This window comes from Melospiza georgiana, chromosome 7, assembly GCF_028018845.1.
Source record: "Melospiza georgiana isolate bMelGeo1 chromosome 7, bMelGeo1.pri, whole genome shotgun sequence".
NCBI classification, from domain to species: Eukaryota; Metazoa; Chordata; class Aves; order Passeriformes; family Passerellidae; genus Melospiza; species Melospiza georgiana.
This window is the reverse complement of record NC_080436.1, coordinates 24,259,224-24,280,251: the sequence shown is the minus strand read 5'-3', so window position 1 is coordinate 24,280,251 and position 21,028 is coordinate 24,259,224. Positions and strand designations below refer to the sequence as shown.

At 36.7% G+C, this 21,028-nt stretch overlaps 1 protein-coding gene across 1 annotated transcript in view; it reads left to right on the top strand.

Moving 5' to 3' along the window:
* The window catches only part of PSMD14 (proteasome 26S subunit, non-ATPase 14), a 46,482-nt gene extending 29,271 nt beyond the window's left edge, over positions 1–17,211 (top strand). Inside the window, exons 9-13 of the mRNA XM_058027859.1 lie at positions 7,613–7,720; positions 10,846–10,920; positions 13,256–13,381; positions 14,525–14,587; positions 16,778–17,211. Of these exons, the coding sequence (XP_057883842.1) occupies positions 7,613–7,720; positions 10,846–10,920; positions 13,256–13,381; positions 14,525–14,587; positions 16,778–16,876 (471 nt within the window). The 3' untranslated portion in view covers positions 16,877–17,211. The remainder of the gene's footprint in view (positions 1–7,612; positions 7,721–10,845; positions 10,921–13,255; positions 13,382–14,524; positions 14,588–16,777) is intronic.
* Positions 17,212–21,028: the final 3,817 nt, after the last annotated feature.

The following is a 21,028-nucleotide window of genomic DNA, read 5'->3' as shown; positions in this document are numbered from 1 at the left end:
CTGCTCTTTTCAGTTTATTACTACTGTCTCCTGCCATATTCATCATTGAAGAAGCTTGTCCTGTGGTCCAAGCAACCTCTTCAGGAAGTGGAAGGTTTTTTACTTCAAAGAGACAGAATGTGGGCTGTACTCTGAAACCATTTTGTGCAGGCAGTTTCTTTTTATTGGTAGTTGAAAATTGCTTTCTTTTGTTCAGCTTATGAGATCTTTAGAATTTTATTCAAAAAGGAGTAAAAAATGTGCTGAACTTTATAATTTGTTATTTTACTAATTTTTGAAGTATGAAAAAAGTTACTCTTATCGTGCTGGAGGGAGAGAAAGATACATGCTTGTTTTATCCTCCTTATACAAATGAAAACCCTGAGGAGAGCTGGAGGACTTATTTCAGCAATCTCTCCCCTTTTTTGTCCATTGGTACTTGTAAATCTAAGTGGCAACCTGTGCATAATTAGTGATGTGTATGAGCATTACAGGTCTGTTAATACCTGGTTTCAGGTTGGAGTAATAGATGGTCATTCTGCTGCATGCTGACCATAAAAATGGTGATTTCCAAGTAGTTTTGATCTCTTGCTACTTTTATGTTCCAGTTTAGATTAAATTGCCTGTGTATTCACTGTTTCAGATTGGTGACTTCTGTTCTTGTGCTGCAAATCTTCCCAGTTTATCAAGACAAATGTGTGTGTGAATGGTTTCATAATTTGGTAATTACTTGTTAGTCTAAAATACTGAAACCAGTAGCAGACAGCAATTTAACAATTAATTTCCTGAATATTGGAATTACCATCTAGCTACAAGATTTTCTTCAGCTGAACATGTTTTACACCAGTTTTTTGAAACATTGCATGGCTTTAAAACTCCACTTTTTTATCAAAGTGCTGTTCTTTTTCCTTTGAACTTGTCTTTTTCCTTTCTTTGTTTGAATTAACCACAGGATTTAAAGAGGCTTTGTTTTTTAAGAAGGCAGAAAAAGAGCAATCCTTGAAACAAGATGTGTGGAGACACTAGTGTAATGCCTGAAATTTAAAATATCTCATTAAGAATAAAGTTTGTGAGAAGTGTAAGCATATTGGAGCCACCTAACAAGACTTTATTTTAATATACCTAACTCCTCCTCCCCACTTCATGCACTTGTCTTGATCTTTAGTTTGACTTAGTCTTCCCTAGACACAAATGAATTCAACAGTCTTCAGGATACAGTTAAAAATAAGTAACACGGTTGAATTAGTAATTAAAAGCAACTAAACAAAACAGTGAATTGACTGTATTGTCACTACTTTGGGGACATGTCTATTAATTGTGAACCATTATGCAGATAGCATGTAGAGGAAAATGTGTTTTAAAACATGATACCTACAATTTTGTCAGAATCTTTTATACCTGGAACAACTTCCATTGTTAGAACTGGATTTGCTAATACTTTCCTATTGTAAATGGAAGAATGCTAAAATGGATGACCTAACTTTGCAGTATGTAATTTTGATTGATATATCAAGAGTACCTTTCTGGACATTATGCACAGTGTGTAGTATATTTAGGCACTCTCACAGTAATGTGCTATTTCTTCCCATTGACTGGACAGAAACATTGTGGTTTGCTCTAGCCAAGAGCTGAGTTTCCATAGGAGCCTGGTTTGGAGAGTAAGGAGGTTGTATGTTTGTGCTGGGTTTGATCACTGTTGATTCAGTAAAGATTGATGTTCCTTTGCTTGGAGAATCATATTTGTGGGAGATGAATTGTGTCTGCATCACAGTGTGGGCCACTTGGCGTTTTCAGTTCAGGCTGTGTAAACCTAGGCATAAACTACATAGTGTTATTACTGCCAGTGCACCACCGTTTTCTTACATTTTCTAGAGTAGTGATGCATATCCAGATTCACATATTTTGCATATTTTATCTCCTGTTTTTCTAATGGAGTGCTGAGATTGTTAGTATCAATCCTAGTGTTCCAAAATTTGTTCTGTAATGTCCTGTGTACTTCTGATTTAATTAAGTCATGTATGTTTACCTATTAAACCATTTACATAGGTTACTTGAGTTCATGCCCTTCCCTAAAACAGAAAGTTCTAAGACTTAATTGAAAAGTATTAAATGTTTAATTTCCTTTTGCTGTGGTAGATGTAGAATAGTCCATTTATCTTCATTAAAGCATATAGCTTTAAAACTTGTGGCTCAGCTACATGGGAGTTATGGATGCGTGCCCTCACTTGTCAAGATAAATGTATTATGCTGTAGTTCTCTTCCCCTTCCAGTATGGATATTGAAGTTGTACTGCAGATTTGACCACAAGTAAATAATTCTCCAAGGATAGAGAAGGAAAATGCACATACTCCTAGGAATATGTTTTCCAGAGCTAAAATTGACATTTTATAAATAATTTCCATGTTGCAAACTTCAAACTCACAATCACAGCAATTCAGTGATATGCATTTGGCATGAGTCAGTTTCAGTTCTTAGTGCTTTTCATTGGAAATGGCATAAAAAGTACGATTTCTTTGAATTTTTTATGTTGTGGGCTTGCAGGGGACAGAAGATGTTCTTCACTTGTAGTTGTCTAACAGTGCATGGCAGCATAAATAACGAAATGGTCATAAACCTGAGCTGCACTTCTCTGGTCACGTGTTCCATTTCATTTTTAAAGAATCTAGAAACAAACTAAGCAGTTGATAACAGGTCAGTTGCAGGTGATAAAAGAGATTTTAGATGGGACATTACTTCTTTTTCCACACCTGGCAGAACCACACTATATCCTTTGCAGTTGTCTTTAAGCACTGGTATGTTTGTTCATAAACATATGGCATAAACAATACATCACTATTTGAATTCCAAGGATACAATGCATTTTTAAAGATAGTCACCATATGCCATAGATTCTTCACTGGAAAAATATTGATATTAGATTTTTTTTTAAAATTTAAACAATAAAGGCTGACTTATGCCTAACTGAAGTTTACCACTAAAATATAGTAGGACTTGAAAAACAAAGCTATTTCATTCAGTGTTGTTTGGATATTTAATATTGGAGGGATTTAAGAATCAAGTGTGTAAAGTACTCCTCAATTAATCTTTTTTTTTAATGCCCCACAAAGTTATGACAGCTGTTTTAGAGTAACTGATAATATCCAAGTATTATCAGTATCTGATAGTAAGAAACTAAAGAGTGACAGCATTCACACTTTCAGGAGAAGCTGAAAAAAATCTGGCTACTAAATACTCTAAATTTTCATCAAGCCATTATTTTTAATAACTGTGGAAACTATAAGAGGCCAAATTTTTGTCTAGCTATCAATTGAGGTGTCCAGTGCTCATCTTATGTTGTGAGTAAATTTTAATCATATTAATTATAGCTGTCCTGAAATTTACACAGGACATAACTGTATATTTTCTTCCTAAAAATAGATTCTATGGACTCTAGTGTGGGCTGTTGACCTCAGGCAAATGCTAAAAAAAATGCTGTTTAGTTATTGTTTTTTAGATTGTTATGCATTTTGAAACTAAGACAGATGTACAAAAAGATGCAGTTTTTATTTTGTATTGGCAGCTTCCAAATATTTAGTATCTATTTCCAAGAACTGCAATTAGTAAAGCATCCATGGTACTGAAATCCACACATCCCACAAGCTAATTATATTTGCAAGGTCAGATTGAATACATATTTTCAGAAAAATAAAGGGTTATATAAATGTGTCTTCTACTTGGCTGTTATATCACAGTTTGTTGATCTGGAGTATAATGTGTACAATTCACAAATTTGTCTGATAACAGAAAGTGGTGTGTGATTGTGTTTATTTTACTAACCAGTATATTCACAGCAATCACTTCCAAATATCTCTCCAGTAAAGATGTGTTAATTACAAAACAGACAAGGTCTTCTATTATATTAAAGCTACTAACAAGAAGACAGCAGGAATCACACATGTAAATAGCATCATCAACCCCTATTTTAGTCCTCTGTTTTGATCTGTGAGTTGCGCATAGACCAAAGGTGCTATTAAAGACTCAGTATATGAAATAGGCAGCATTATATGAACAAAATTTATTCAACAAGAAAACAGACCTTTAACATGAATTTAACAAGCCTGAGAAATTATAAACTCTCATATGCTGCAGATTCATGCAGTGATAATAAACAAAAAAGGAAAGTAAGAGGTTTCCTTAAGCTAGCCAAACTGCTAATGGTTTTGTTATAAGCTGTCTGCTGTTGAAATGACCTCTGAAAAGTCTGGAGACACTTACACAAGGAAAAATTAAATGGTCAGAGTGGTGAAAGAGTTGCACTATGGAAGTGCATTTAAAAAAAATTACCTTCAAATTTCTGGAAAGCATCCCAATAACATAGACTTCTGGTTAACTTTTTAATGTCTTTTTAAGAAAGGAATTTAGCATGAAGCTTGGAAACAAATTTTTACTAGAAGAATACATGCTGTATTATATTATATAGGTAATTTAAGTACAATGAAAGCTTAAATTTTTTGGTTGGGAAATACTGACATTTTGCAACAAAAATGTAAGCAACAGAGTGGTGGTTTGTGCTGGGTTTAATTAATCCTTAGAAGTTCTTTGTCCAAAATACTCTGTCTAAAGTTTCCATCATAGAATAGGGGGTGACCATGTTTCTGTCATCAGTCTGCATCATTCTGTACTTCGAAATACACAAACCTAGAGGGGAGACTTCAACTTGTACACACCTCCAAGTGCTCACTGGGGCTTTTTTCTTGGATCTTACTGTGGCATAATTAACACCTACTTCACCCATTGCTCATTAGTACACTGGACATTAATGAGTCTATTTATTTTTATGTAATCCTCTAAAGGCAGGACTGATTTATGCTCACTATGAAAAAAGCAACTACATTTCATAGAAATGAATATGTAGAATTTATTGTGGTATTTATGTTTTTATTGTGTATTAGGTCTAAATTTAGCCTCCAGGTTGCTGAGCATGTTAGTTTCTTTAAGATGGTTGCTATAGTGATAGCAGCAAATTCCTTTAATCTTAGTGTAGTTAAAGTATTTAGTTACTATTGGTCATCAGAGTGCCACTAAGATGAAAAATAGCATTTGCACATCTACTTTTTGTACCCCTCTGAGATTGTAGGAATTGTAATTTTGTCCCTTTTAAAAGCATAATATTTGGTATTTGTGATTTCAGATTTTCATACTGCTTTCTGTTAGATTTATATTTGTTCTACTTAGGAAATACTTGCATGTCATTCCTTCAGGAAGAGAAATAAAGAGTGCAGTGTATTCCCATGCTGCTTGTACCCAAAACATAATGAGAGTTAGTTCAGAATTAGTCAAAATCAAGATGTTTAAGCAATATTCAGTATCACTCATAACTAATTCAGGAACTTGTACTTATATTTTAATGTGAAATTTAACTAATCTGAGAACTCTAACCTAAATCTTGAATTTTCTTGTAAAAAAAGTTTAATAATATTTTTATTTTACATGGCTCAAGTGGCAAAACAAATCTATGCTGGACAATGCCATTCTTTCTGGATAAGCTCAACATTGTCTATTAAAGTTCTCAGTTAAATTCAGGTCTAGAAGCGGGGCTGTTAGTAAGCTACAAAGCAACTCCTTGTCATTCTGGTATACTTCCAAGTTCATGTTTCTTGCTCCTCAGGGTAAATTTTTGCTTGCCTAGGTTTTTTTCCATTATCTAGCTAGTCTCTGGAGAACTGCTGGTGTGCTTTTTTGGTTTTTTTTTACCTTGCTTTGCTTGACTTTTAATTTATACTGTTTGTTATGGTTGGGCATTTCCAGATGTTGATATATTAGAGCATCTGGTTAAAATGGAATACAAAGATACATACAAAAGCTTGTCACAAGTGTTCTAAGATAGAGAAAAATTGTAAAAAATGAAAAAAACCCAATTACTTCTTATGTTATGAGAAGAAATGTATAGATATATAATGACTGTTTTAAATATTTTTGAGAATTATTCTAAATGTAATTCCTTTTTCTGTAGCATTGGCATCAGATAGCATACTTCTGCTGCATTCTAAATCTGAATTGTGGTTTTTTTGTTGTCAAGAAAAAAAATCACTGGTAACTCACTTTAATTGGGTCACAACTGAACATTGTTAATAAAGAAGATCTTTTTGGAAGGATTTCTGCAATCAGTTTGAAAACATGGCATATGCAGGTGGATCTGGCCAGCAGCTGAGAGACCAAGCAATAGCCCTTAGTGGCACTCAGTCAACACCACTGTCTCACTTGGGTCTCAAAAGTAAATCACAACTGGTGATAAGTTTGTGGGTTTTTTCTGTTTACACCTGATTTTTTTTTTGTTATAAATACTTGCCAAATAATTTCATTTCCACATGAAGGACTTCGATGTTTTTTCTTCTAGTCCTAAAAACTACACAATATTTAGTTATTAATATTTGTGTAAATGGAGAGGAAAATACTGGAACAAGGTGGGAGACTGTGTCACTTTCTCTGCAGATTTCTGTGACAGTGGTTGATTTCTTGTTTGTTCAGCATAAACAAGGTCCAAGTCTAATTCCTCAAAATATCAAACCAGCCATTTAAATGCTTCTGTTGTCCAACTCATAGTACAGAGAAGAAAAGAATAAAAATTATTATAGAAAAGCTGTTAAAAGGAGATTTAAGTTAATAACTCTCTAAAGATATGCAGACAAGATGCCTGCAATGTCTGCCTGGCACTGTTTTAGTGGATGTGCAAGGCTGTACCTGCACTGGTCCAGTTAAAAGACTGGAACCTAAACAAGAATTATTCTTGCAGTTACAAACCTGTGCTGGTCAGCACACAGTAAGAGTGGGTGTGAGTGTATTGTTGGTAGGTTCTTAGGTCTGTCTCAGCTCCAATAGGTTTTGGACAGGAGTGGGGGTTTTATTGCATGGGACCATGAATTTCTCTTTGCAAAAATTTTTATAGACAAATTTAGCACAGGGCAGAGTAAGAATCAGTGATGGGTGTACATTATTTGCAATCAAATAGCACTGAATACTGCCTACCGTGTACCTTTAAATCATAAATGACCTTGGTTTTCTTTTACTCTATTTTTTACTCCTGAGCATGACACTGACAAGGACTTTTTAATCCATCAGACAGTTTATAGACCCTTTCGTAGTCACAAGAAGCAAAAAGCATCTGACTAGAAGGGAATACATGGGGCAAGTTCCTTGCTGGCTATAATTTTGTTGTCATTTCAAGTATTGTGGTAGTATAATTGATGTGACAGGACTGGGCTTTAGACTTGGTCCCTTAGCTTGTGCTCACTTTCAGTTTTAGTCTCTCTCTGTCATTCATTTTGATTGGATAAGATTTAGGTGACAAACATATGCATAGTTTTGAGGCTTAGAGTAAGTGCACATAAAATTCAATATTATATGGTGATATGATGTATATAAAACTTACAGTTTCATGGAAAAGGTAATAATTGGTGTCACCTTACAATGCAAGGCAGTGTAGTGTGCTGATCACATAGCCAGCAGGAGGTTCTTTTTTATTAATATTATAATTAAATGATTTTCTGGATAAAGGCCAAAAACAGATGAGAGATGATTGTGCCTTGTCCACTGTTGCTTGGCTCTATTAGTTGCATTTTCTAAAAAGAATTGACTTGACATCTTGTTTTTACAGGTTGTTATTGATGCCTTCAGATTGATCAATGCTAATATGATGGTCTTAGGACATGAACCACGACAAACAACTTCAAATCTGGGTCACCTAAACAAGCCATCTATCCAGGTAAACCTAGTGCTGCTAGTCCTGTAAATTGCAAGATTTATTTATCAATTTTTGGGAAAGGTACTTAAAACAGTAGGTTACAAATTATTTATTGTTCACTCTGTTGCATTTTTCCACATGCATTTATAATGGATGTGATTCATCAATGGACATGTGTATGTGAGGGGTTTAAAATTGAGCCCTAAATTACCTACCCAAGTGTGAATGCATGTATTTAATGTGTACAGCAAAGATTGAAGTATAAATTTATGGAAATGCAAACTTTTTAAAGTGACAATAGATGACATAACATGTGATGCAAGACAAGTGCTGTTTTCAGTCCTGCTGAAAAACTGCTGCTTATCAACATCTCATCTTTCTTCAAGTTAAGTTACTCACAAATAAATTATGGAAAAGGTTCTCTCTTTTCTTTTTACTGTAAGTTTCTAGAGGTTATTACTTATTATGTAATCTAGATTAAACCTTGTGTCTTGAATAATTAATCCCCGATTTTTATGTAATGCAGTAATTTGCTGAAAAAATGGTGGAGGAGGATATTCAATGGATAAAATGGATGCCTGATTGGCTTCTGCTGTAATGTTTCTTTTGAATACTCATTTGTGAAACCTAAATATTCAAAGTTTGATTTCTGAAGTTGACTTTCACTAAAAAGACAAAAGTTTTGGTGATCACTGAAGTAAGCCTTTATTTTGAGAAATACCTTCTATCCTGAAATAAGTATCCTCTGGAGTGATTAATGCTTTTATCTCTGTCCTTCTTCTGCCTCACTGTTTTTTCCTTTAAAAACTCTTCCCCCTTACTATGGATTCTGAAGGCATGTGTCCTCGAAACCATGAAGCCCAGTTCCTGCTTTTGCTTCCATTACTTGAACAATAAAAGTAATATCTTGCTAGGTAAACATCCAAGAAAAAGACCATCCACTAGTCAGAGCAGAACTGAAATAATGGCTGAATTTGTGCTCTGAGAGAGCCATTCTTTGAGAGGTCCTAGACCACCATACGCTTATCTGGTGAAAGATAAGTTGGTTTGTTTTTTTTTTTACTACTACATTGGAACTCTTTGCTGTTAATAAAAATGCTGGCAAAAAGGCATCTTAAAATTAAAGATTATGTGCTTCAGGCTGTGTTTTACTTTTGATTTTTGAATTGGTCAAAACTGCAGACAATAATGAGTATGAAATAAGCAGCTAATACTCTTGATTGGATGTAGGCAAGCCCATGCTCGCATGTTTCAGGGCTTTTCTAACTGGGCTTTTCTGGACCCTGTGTAATGCTTTCCCTCAGAAACCCCTGCAGTATTGTTCAGCTTCATTATTTTAAGATCACTGTCACTACAGCGTGGCATATTTTGGCCATGGGATTTTGGGTTTCTGTTATTAAAATGGATAGTTTTTGTTTGTGTTGATTTTTTGCAAGCTGGCAATGAGCTGTTGCAAATGTCACTGTTATGATAAAAATCATAATTTTAAATGGTACTCTGTTCCTAAAGCTGCAGGAGCTCTTGCAGTGTTGTTTTACTTTTATTTTAAGCCTTGAATAAAATTCTGACTCAGTTGAGGACAGAAGCAAACTAAATACTGATTTCAGCTGGGCTAGAAGCAGGAATTACTTAGAAGACCTTACTTAAAATCTCAGGAAGAAGAATAATAGAGTAGTACATGCCTTGGCTTCACTCCCTTTTTCTGTGTTTTTTTCCTTGAGTTCCCTTATCAACAGCCTTTTTTACAGTTGTTTACCTTTTACATTTGCCCACTCTTTTAAAGGGTAGTTTCTGGAAGGGGGGAGGAAAGGGAGAGGATAGTGGGAGAAGGCAAACCTGTTTGTCAAACTTTAAGAACTTGAGGAAACTTCCTAAATATCAACACATGAGTTTATGCACAAACACCAAAACCTCATATGCAGTCGTTTTGAGTGGGATAAGAAAATGGCAGTGGAAATTACTTACAGTTAATAGTTAAAACTATAAATTCTGTTATTGATAATAAAATCTGTATTTTACAAGCTTAATTAAAATAACTTGCACAAGTAATGGTTTTATGTAAGTGCTAATTCTCGTAACTTTTCAAGTAGTTTTTTATCCTTGTATATGTGTTTGCAATAGAAATCTATTTAAAATGTATGTATGAAAACATTTTCAGCTTTCATAGAGATAATTTTGTAATGCTGAAATATTAAGTTGCACAGGATGCAAATACACATTCATTTTGTGTAGCTGTAAATATATATTAAATTTAAATAGATGGAATGCTTGAAACAGAAAATTTATCACTAATTCAGCATATTTATGTATGATTTATTCTATCTTGTTCATAAATGTAAACTTTATATGTGAAATTCTATTTGAAAGTAGACTCTATTAGTTGTGATGAAGATTGATCATAGAATTTTACCTCCCCAAATATTAATACAATTCACCCTTAAGTCATAAATGTAAAAGGAAATATCTAATGCAAGTGAGCAAAACAGAAAATACGTGCATACAGCTACCATTAAAACTAATCTCAGTTGATCAGATTGTATTTGCAGAGGGCATACTTGTAGTGAAAAAGGTGGGAGTTTTTTCCTTCATTTACAGTTAAAAAATAAAATTAGTCTCAATATCCAAGGTTAATTTGATACACATTGTCTAACTGAGGTTTTTGCTTGCTTCAGTTAATTCCTCTTCATGTTGTACCCTGGAGAATGAACTTGGGGATGTTGACAGTGGTTATAAATAAATAGATAACAAATAGTCTTTTGTTTGTAACAGAATATTTTAATAGGAATGATAACCAAATTTATTGAGAGAGGAAGGATTTGAGAGAAATATGTTTGTGCATATGTATCGGTCAAATGTTTGAAGGCAGTTACCATTTTTTCTTATTATAGTTGCTACTGTGTGAAAAAAAAAATCTGTGGTTTAGAAATAGAAAACATAACTGTCAGTTAATGAACACAAAAAGAGAAATAGAACCAGGTATATTTACTTCATATCTCCTTGTAATTTCTGCTTTTTTTTCTTGGTGTTTTTCCCTTTATTTGAGTCATCTTTAAGGGTGTTTATATTGAAATGAGCTTTCTCCTTCTGATATTTCTTCATTTCAGCAGTGGGTGATTTTAATCCAGTTTCTCCCCTAAATTTTGCAGGCACTAATCCATGGACTAAACAGACATTACTATTCCATCACCATCAACTACAGGAAGAATGAACTAGAACAGAAGGTAATTGTTTCAGCTTTAATTCAGAGTACCACAAGCATTATACAAAATGTTGTGGCGGTATTTTGATTTCAATGGCTGTTACTTTCAGTAATTGTTCAAACTCTCCTGGAATAGGTGGCTTCTCTTCCAGAAAGCGCTTGAATGAACAGTCATTGAGATAAAACTTTCCAAAACCACATTCTATAGTTTGACAACATTTTTGTCCACCTCATTGAAAGCTGTCATTCTGTTCTCTGTACCTAAGTTTGTACAAAGTTTCAAGTTTTCAGTGATGAAGCTGAAAGGCATACTAGCTGCCTTCAGTTTTCACAGGCTGGAATTCCTGAAGCTAGGAGAATTTTTAACTGTGTTTTCCAAAATGGAATGCATAACCAAGGGATGTTGGGGTTTTCCTTGCTGTGATCACTTTGACAGAAGGTACTTCCAGTTGGTATGATTGCAACTCCCCAAGACGTCACTGAATATCAGAAAGTAGTGATGTCCTGCATTTACAAGAAGAAATATTTTGGAATTACTGACAACAATCATTTTTTGCTACTTTTGCGTCAAATGTCTTCAGGTTACATGCAAAATCTAGCTTGAGAGTCTCAACCAGGAAAACAAAAAGGAAGAAAAAAAGCTTATCTATCATCTACAGAAGTTAATTCTTGAAAAGCCAGATTCTATCCTCTGTATATGTTCTCTGATATGTCTGTGCATTTTCATGGCCTTGTTAGGGTTATAAATTGATCTCAAAGCTTATGATGAAATGATCAGAATAGTTTTTTACAGAATTCAGACTTTCTGAGTTACAAGTAATAAGAAAAAAAACCAGTTTCAAATAGTGGAGGAATAAGTGTGCAAATTAAGGAGTTGGAAAGAATGTGTGAAATGCACAACCATTTTTGGTGCAGTATCAGACTTCCAAGACCTCACTGTTACTGAAATGAGTAACTGATTGAACATAACCAGCTCTCTCAGGAAATGTCCATGAGGCTTCCAGAGGGTTATTGTTTCCAGTCAAATGCAACAATTGGCCAAATCCAGTCTTGTCTGAAGTTCCAAGTGTGTATTTTCATCAATGGCTTCATAAAAGTGAGTTATATTACCTTTGCAAGTAGGAGAATAATCTTGAGCAAGTTAGAAAGACTTTAATCTGTGAGGTAACAACTCTCTCTCACATCTTTCATGAGGCAGCTTCATACATATCTCAAACCCCCCTCATGATGGTGGTGATCTGTTATCTCCATCTGTAGTAACAAAAGTACATGCTTCATGTATTAGATTAGGAGCTCATCACACCAAACCTTAATTTTAAAATCAAGATAGCCTAGCTAAACTGTCCATATGCAGTTTGCCTACGACTCCTTCTGTCAGCAGCTAAGATCTTGCTAACACAAATTATGACACAAACTTTCTTCTCAGTTCACATGTTCCAAAGCCAGGTTGCTTTGGAAGCTCTACAGAGGATGAAACAGGTACTTTTATTCAGGTGATAGCAATTACAGGGATTACCACTTCTCAGAAATGTCTAGTAAATGTTCACAAATTGAAGACAAGCTGAAACTGTTTGCTGAAGGGGTCCTCCCTATAGTCATCAAGTGTGCAAGAGATCCACAAAATACACTTCCTTTATTCATGAAAATAAAGAAATTGCTATTGTAGCTGTTCCTTTGCTCTTTCAAGATGACATGAAAGTGTCAAGTAAAACCTTTCAAATATATGTATTAGTGCCTGCCTTTATCACCATCAAATCTCTGCACATTTTATCCTATGGTTTTTATGCTTGCTTGTTCTTTATGAGGCAAAGACATACAGGTCATGCTTTGGTCACTTTCAAAGTCTGTTTTACTGTCAGTTGCTTGCATACAGATCAGATAATCAGTGAAGCCTGTGTAACTACTTTATGAATTTAATCCAAGCATTAAAATATTTTTCAACTTCATCAGAGGCCAAAAGCTTCGGCTATTCAACTATATGGCGGCTAAAGTATTCACTTTTATCTTAGCTCTGCTACAAGGCAATTGTGCACTCTTAACCTGCAGCAAAAGTAACAAATCACAGAAAACAAATCTATGTATTCCTGTCAAAGTAAATGTGACCCATGTTTTCATGTCTCATTTTCATATTTAGGATTCAAGAAGTTCGATCTTTTAAAAGTATGCAAATCTATCTTCTACTCTGGTAGAGCACTCTAGTAGTTTATCATTGTATTTCCTTTATTTAAACACTGATATTTTAAGATCTATTTTTTTTAATATTCTTCTTACTATAAATCAGTTGGCTGTCAAAGAGATCTTCATAGTATTCTGAAAGTATTTTGTGGTGAATGCTCTAAAGAGGTTTTGTTTTGCAGATGCTGCTAAATTTGCATAAGAAGAGTTGGATGGAAGGTTTGACACTTCAGGACTACAGTGAACATTGCAAACTCAATGAAACAGTAGTGAAGGAGATGTTAGAATTAGCTAAGAATTATAACAAGGTATTCATATCCCATAATGATAGTATAAGTGTAGCTGTGTTTATGAAGTGAAGAAATTAGTTACCTAATTTCAGAACAAATTGGTTATCACAAGCTTTGTTCAGAATGACTGTAGTTTGTACTAATCAGCTAGGTATGGTTTCTGTGGGAAGTTGCCAGACTAGCTCCTTGGGCACTGCCACCAGACTTTTGCCCTAAACTTTTGTCAAAGTGTTTAGTTACATGCTTTGCTTTGAAATGTGAGTAATCATATTGATTTTCTGTTTTTACTTAGTGACAAGAATATAAGATTTCTGTAGATCAAAATGAGCAGTCAATTTTTTCAATCCTTCAGTCAAGGATAGTTTGATCACTGTGGCAAAGGTTATTTATCTGTGTCAGTCTAGTAGATAGGCTATAAGTATTTAGAATGCATCCCAGAGCCCAATTCAATGTTCTGTTTAGATAAGAAATTTGTTATTGGTGTTGTAAGAGGAATCACAGCTGCTTGTACTGTTTTAATACTGACACACTTAGAAATATTTCTTACAAGTACTAGATATCAACAAGCATTCTGTGAGTAGTAATCATGTCAGTATTTCTTAACAAGTGTTATTTTTTTAACTCCTCAGAAGTCCTTACAACCAAAATTCAGTATCACATTCACTAGTTAAGTTAGTGGATGAACTTTATGAAGACACTGTATTTGAAGGCAACATAACAGTATCAAAATATATTAAAATAAATTACTTTAAACAGTACAAAAATTGAGATCAAATCTCCAGTAGTTGAAACCATATAGAAATGCTGGGTTCGGTTCTGTTTTATTATTTTAACTGCTTTCAACTATCTTTAACTATTGATACTGCTCATTTAAGAATTTTGCTTACTAACATTTTGGTAAATGTGTGACAATAAAACCATTCATAAGTATTTGCCTTGATCTTTTGCACTAACACTCAGTAATTAAAACCACGTCTGCTGAAAACCTGAAGTACCTTTCCTTTTGACTTTCTGAAATGTGTTGCTGTTTGATTTTTTTTTTCTTTTTCTTTTTTTTTTTTTTTTTTTTTTAAGGAACAGAATTATATTTTGAGAATCTGTGGCTTGGGGGAAAAGTAAATGAAATCTGAAACACTGACCTTTTCTGTGTTTCTTTCACAGGCTGTTGAAGAAGAAGATAAGATGACACCTGAACAGCTGGCAATAAAAAATGTTGGCAAGCAGGTGAGGTGTGATGAATTAGAGTGAGGTGGAATGATATGCCTCGTTCATTCTAAATACTAATTCTTTACATGTGCGGAGGTGATTTTAGTTCTACATGCATGATATTCTCAGTGCTTCAAATAATAAATTTATTTTTCTTGGAGGTCATGCAATGAACAGGTCTTTGACTGTAGGTAATTGGCAGAATATCTGCAGCCGTATTCTATATGTGTTTTTATTACAAGCTGAGGAACAGTGTTGAAATTTAGTAGTTTTCCATCTTCATTTGTTTTAACTTCTACTAAGAGACATAAAGATATCCAAGTCTGTGTCAGAGAGACCCAAACTGTGGAGACACTTAAAAATGGTGATCATGGAAACAGAGGTGAGGGTGGTGTGTTTGTACATTATCATCTACATTGCCATGTAAAGAGCCAGCTGACCCCTGTCTTCAGTTCATGAGCACACTGTCAGTGCTTAGCTCTCAGACACACTTGGCAGGTAGGCTGAGTTCCTTTGTATTGGTGTTTGAGGAAAACTGTTTAGGACCACAGCTGAAACTGAAAACATCCACTCAATTCATTCCATCCCTTTGCAATGTTAGGATATAATGTCTTTTTGAAGACTCAACAAAAAACTCTTTCTACATTTGATTTCAACATAAAGGTTGAGGAAATGTGCCCTTCTGAGCAAGGGGAGAGCAAAGGAAATTTGTAAGAGCTTGTGTTCAAGAAGGGAAATAAAAACAAGAAATAGCTTTTAAAATACCTAGTGTGTCCTTAAAGAACCAGTACTTATTGTATTGCTAGTAGCAGTAGAAGAATTTAAAAGATTCTGGATTGCTCTTATGTGTCAGCTTCTAGCAGCAATGTCATAACACATCTGCACTATTGTTCAGTCACTCATGTATTTCTGTAGCATTCAGAACAATGGAGTTTATGCACACCTACACATACATAAATATATACACATAAAATATGTAAGAAGGGTTGTATTTTAAGGGTTATGATGTCATCTCAAACAGAACTTGAGCTTCACTAGTTGTTACGCATACGTGAAAAAAACTCTATTTTGGAGCAGTCCTTCAAAAAGAAAAGAATTTTTTTCCTGATAAAATGTTTAAGTTTCGTTTAAATTAAAAAAATGGTTCAGTGAAGTAATTGTCAAGTGGAATTTTTTATGCAACTTAGATTAAAAGCTTTGTAAACAAGCAGCCACTCACACTATAGGGATATTATGTTACTAGGTGTATAATTTGTTAGGAACCAAAAGAATGTTGGACAACTGTCTGATCATTGAAAAGGAGTTATTTAAGGAGGGCAGCATACACAGATTCAGTAGCACTCTTCTATATAAATTTAGATGGGTTCATTACATTTTGACATAATTCCATCTTTAAAGAAGTTACAATTCCCATGCATTATTGTCTTCCATATTTTAATTTCTTTACACACAAGAATTACTACAATAATACTATAATAAAGTTTAGACATCCTTTTGAGGCATGCCTGATATTTTTGCAGTATTTGGAGGTTAATTATTTCATATCAGTGGTGAAACTGAAGAAGTGCATGTGTATGATTTTCAACCAGAAATAATCTTATTGTTGCATGCAGATGCCCACAAATGCCTACATCAGTTGAGTAATAGTGTGTAAAAATATGTATTTTCAGAAAACTGCTCAGGCTTAACATTCAATTCCTAAGAGCATTTGACAGGGCATTGTTCATGTTTCATGTTTCTGTGGGTATAGATACACTCATTTTCTTGCAGTCAATGCAACTATTCAAAGACTGTGTTAAATGATGCCTGAATCTTCACAGGATTAGAACACACATTTGCAAAGATCTGAAAACAAATTGCAACATACCAGAACTAAGATTAAAACATTGGCCTTAGTGAGATGTATAGTAAAATTTACACGTTGTGTGTTGTCCTTAAAACTAACTCACAGCTGCCCATGGTTACTCTTGATATGCTGGATAGAAATTTACTTCCTAAGCCTATCCTCAACTTAATTGTTAGTACAAATTAATAAAATTTTGTTTGTGGAAATTCAGTCATTTGCTAGGTCTTCCTAGAATGGAAAATTTACAAGCATTACTGGCCTGTGTTCATTAACTCACAGACATCTTAAATAGACTTGAAGTAAATGAAATCTTTCAGAGACATGTTTCAGTCATCCCTCTCATGGTATCCTTTGTATTTCAGGACCCTAAACGTCATTTAGAAGAGCATGTGGATGTGCTGATGACCTCAAACATTGTCCAGTGTTTAGCTGCTATGTTGGATACAGTTGTATTTAAATAACTGATTTACCGTTGGTGATACTTTCTGTGTATATTTGTTTATTGTTTCTAATACAAAACAGAGACTGGTGAGGCTCTATTTGATTAAATGGAGAGAGACATCTGACTTCATTTGCAATGTAAGTGCAGCACTATAACACCTCTCAGTCTCTAATTGTGCATTTGCTTCAGTTTCTTTATGTCAAGGTCCTCACAGATTCCAAAGCATTCAAGAACACGATGTGGGGAAAAAATTGAGTACCTTTTCATTTAATATTTGGGGGGAGGGGGGGGAAATCAGTAAAACATATATATTTTGATTGTTGCAACATAATAAAAATACATTTACAAATCTGTCTTAAGTTCTCGACAATGTTTTTTGAGAAAGGACAGCAGGAATTAACAAACTAGAAAAAGTGTTAGTAAACATTTGTTTCCCCCCACTGTAAAACTACTGAGATACTAATTGCTAGGAAAGCAAAAATTCTCTCATGGAGATTAAAACAAAAAAAATCATAGTGCTGGATTCTGAGGATGTAAAAAACCAAAAATGCTGAAAATTCCTCTGTCAGTTCTCTTTGAATATTATTCAAACCCTAATATATACACAAGACAACTGACCTTAAGGAAATTAATTCAGTTGCTGATAACTGAATCACAGAACTCTCACAAGCGGTGTCATAAATAGCAGTATTCTGAGAATAAACATTAAAGTGACAGAGGCTGTTCTAGGTTACATGAACCCACCCTCCTGTGAGAGAACATACATGAGATGTCCATATATATAAATATGTGGAAAGAGTCCCAACTAGAATATGACATTTGAAACCATTTCTACTGGCTGGAGACGGAACCACTTGCAGGAAGGCAGGTGGGTTGCTTGGTTTGAAGCAGGCAAAGCCAAATATCTGGGTTTGGGGAGTGACTCTGGGTTTTGGGCAAGGACTGATTGGAATTTTTCATTAGAGTTCTTTTTTCAAGTGTTGGATGTTGTTTAGGTTGATTTGGTTCTTTTGTCTGGGCAGAAGTTTTCTTTTTCTCTTTACTGTTGGTTTGGGGCTTTTTTTAATAAAGAGCAACAGTAGTGGCAGGCTATCTGCAAAACTATCTCAGGTGGAAGATAATTTTTTAAAAATTGACTTCTTATTTGCATACTAAGGAATAACACTTAAATTGTCTTATTTTCTGGCTTATGCCCATATTTTCTTACACTTTACCATTCAAAGATTTTTCTTTTGTTTGAAATTTCTTATTGAGGCCTTTTAATTTACTATTTTAGACTAACTCTCTCTCAAAGTATATTTAGCGTGCACTTACTTCAGAGGGAAACATGCAGATTTTTGCAGCTGCCCTCCTTATGGCCTTCCCTCTGCCCCCACAGTAGGCAGTGGAATATCAGACTGGGAAAATGGAGACATACCAAACCACATTTGCCTGCGTGTAGTTAAAGGGAAGTTCTTTCTGGAGATTGCCACTGCAAACCCGCGGGTGGTTGGGGAGGGCTGCAGTCAGGCCTCGCGCTGCCGGCTGCGCGCCCGGGGTGAGACGGGGCAGGAGCTGATCGAGGAGCCTGCCCCGGGGCTCGTCTGCCGGGGGGCTCTGCATCCCTGCCGCTCTCTACTCCCACACACACGTGTAACACCACGAGGGAGACAGAGTTTGGCAGGTCGTGGGTAACATGGCACTGCAGAACAGGAGAGGAGCTAGCGCAGTGCTGCAGTGTATACATGCATGAGAGGCTGGTGTAAGCAGGGAGACAAACCAGTGAGTCTTACATATTCTAAATTAATTTTGACAAATGTACATCTTGCAGAGGGTAGCTAAAGGGAGTCTGTTGGAGACGCAGATCTCCCGTAGTATAAGCTTGTGCTGTGGTACCCTGCTTTCTTTTCACTCCTCAGTTTAACTTGGAGACACAATTTTCCATTTACCAAGATGTTACATGAATAATAAAAAGGCAGGTTTTTGGGGCATCCTTCCTTATTTTTGTCCAGTGCTTCAGGAGCTACACAGCGGATTTGGTAGAATTGTGTGTATGCCGTTGCCTGAAAAGCAGCAGCCCATATATGATGTTGGAGGAAGAAAGAGATTTTCAAGCAGGCACCTTCTGAGCCTCCAGCCGCAATGGAGCAGACCTTCATTAGCAGCATGACCCCTTGTCACCTGTCAGCGTGAAGGACGGGCATATTGTATTAGCAAACCTCACTCCATTCTATGACGATTCTGTAACACCACCTGCCATTGCATATCCCCCCTATTATACCAGTTTAGGAGTTGTGCACTGAAGATTTTTGGCATATATTAGCACTTCCATGTGATTGGCAGTATACCACTGAATTCATTGCAGCTCTGCATCTATATGGCTGTAGCTCTGCAATTCAGGGCAGCGTTTCCGAGGGTTTATCTGCATTTCGGTCCATCTCCTGCCTGTATAGGTCCATTAATGTTCTGTTGTTGCAAACAGGGAAAGGGAAGGGTGAGCACTGGTGAAGCAAGTGTTGGAAACATTAGTTAGAACTGATAATAATGAAACCGTTTTCTTAACACTGAAAGAAGGTGTGTGTGGAAAGTTGCATGCGCTGAACCACTCGAGTAGAACAGTGAACTGCTTGCTTTTTGCTTCATAAATTGTCTTATTAGAATAATTTCCTTGGAGAGAGTGCGTGCATGTCGGCATCTGTGAAACACCAAATAACCAAAGTAGCTCACGGTTAAGAAACAGAAAAATAAATGGCCACAGGATTTGAAAGCATTGAAATACACATTCTGTCAAGTCATCCTGGTTCTAGTCTTCTCTGGATTTGAGTTTGCAAAGTTTCAGTCTGGCTTCAGGCAGTTATGCCGTGGTTCGGTTTATTATGTGGTGGTTCAGGCTGCATTATCTGTCAGTGAAATTTGAAGCTGGCTGCTGATGTCACCTGGGAAGAGACGTGGTCTGTAAAATACCTGAAGTCCAAACCACTAAGGGGACAACACTAAGAAAAATGGAACAGGAGAGCTCCTGCCCGGTCAAAAAAACCCAAACCCCAAACGCACAAAAAAACCCAAAAAACAAACCCCATGCTTTTAAACTCTCGGGCAGGCTTTCCTAGGAAGAGAAACTGGTACTGGTGCTTGGCCAAGGCGGGGTGGCGAGCGGGCCCCCTGAACTCTTTGGACGCATCTTTGCGCCTGGGAGGGTCCCGCTCTCAATAGCGGGGGCTCGGCCGCGCACCCCGCGGGACCCGGGCCGGTCCCTGCGGTCACCGGGAGCCCCCGCCCGCCTGGGAGCGCAGCCCGGGCCGCGGACACCCCTGGGCAGAGGGTGCCGGCGGCTCCTGCCGCAGCACCACCGAGGTTTGGGTTTCTCAGCTCCGATCGACCCTGCGGCCGGGGCGGGCCGCGGCCCCTGGCAAGGGCGCTGCCAGAAATGTGCCCCTCCCGAGAGCTGCCCGCGGGACTGAGTCACTGAGGGAAAGCAGGCACCGAGAGGAAAGAAATCCGGACACGGATGGGGAGGTGGACGCTTTCCACGCTGTTTTGCTGATAATCTCAGGCACTACGGCTCCCAGATAAAATATTTATTTACTAAAGAACCCGTAAACATCGCGGCAAATACATTAGGGCACTTCGGCTGCGGGGCTTATGATTATTTCAGAAGTTAAAAGAGATGATACGCGGCCGCTGTCAGCGGGGACGGAGGGTGTATTTTCCCCCGCGAAACAGGCACGGGTGGGAAGGGTGGGGGCGATGCGCCGGGGATCGCTCAGAAGAGCCGGGGGAGAGGGACTGCGCCCCGCTGGGGACAAACCGCGGGGGTGAGCTGAGGGCAGCGGCCGCCGAGCCCCGCGCTCCCCTCGCCATCGCTCCCCAAAGCGCCCAGGACCCGCTCCTCTCCCTGACGCACAAAGGTGGGGTACACGCGCGCAATATTTGGGGAATCGCAGGGTTCGGATTTATTTTCCAGCCGTAGTCAAAAAAAAAAAGCCAAAAAAAAAAAAAGCTAGAAAGGTCACATAATAATGAGCTCTCACAGCAAACACACTATTCCCTTCCCCCTTTCCCTTCCTTCTATCTCACAATAAAATCATCTCCTTCAATTTGCCATGATCGTCGCGACCAGGAGCCAGGTGATTATCCTAATTAATGTCTATCTAATTAAATTACTGTCAGCGGTTAACCAATGGCAGAAGCC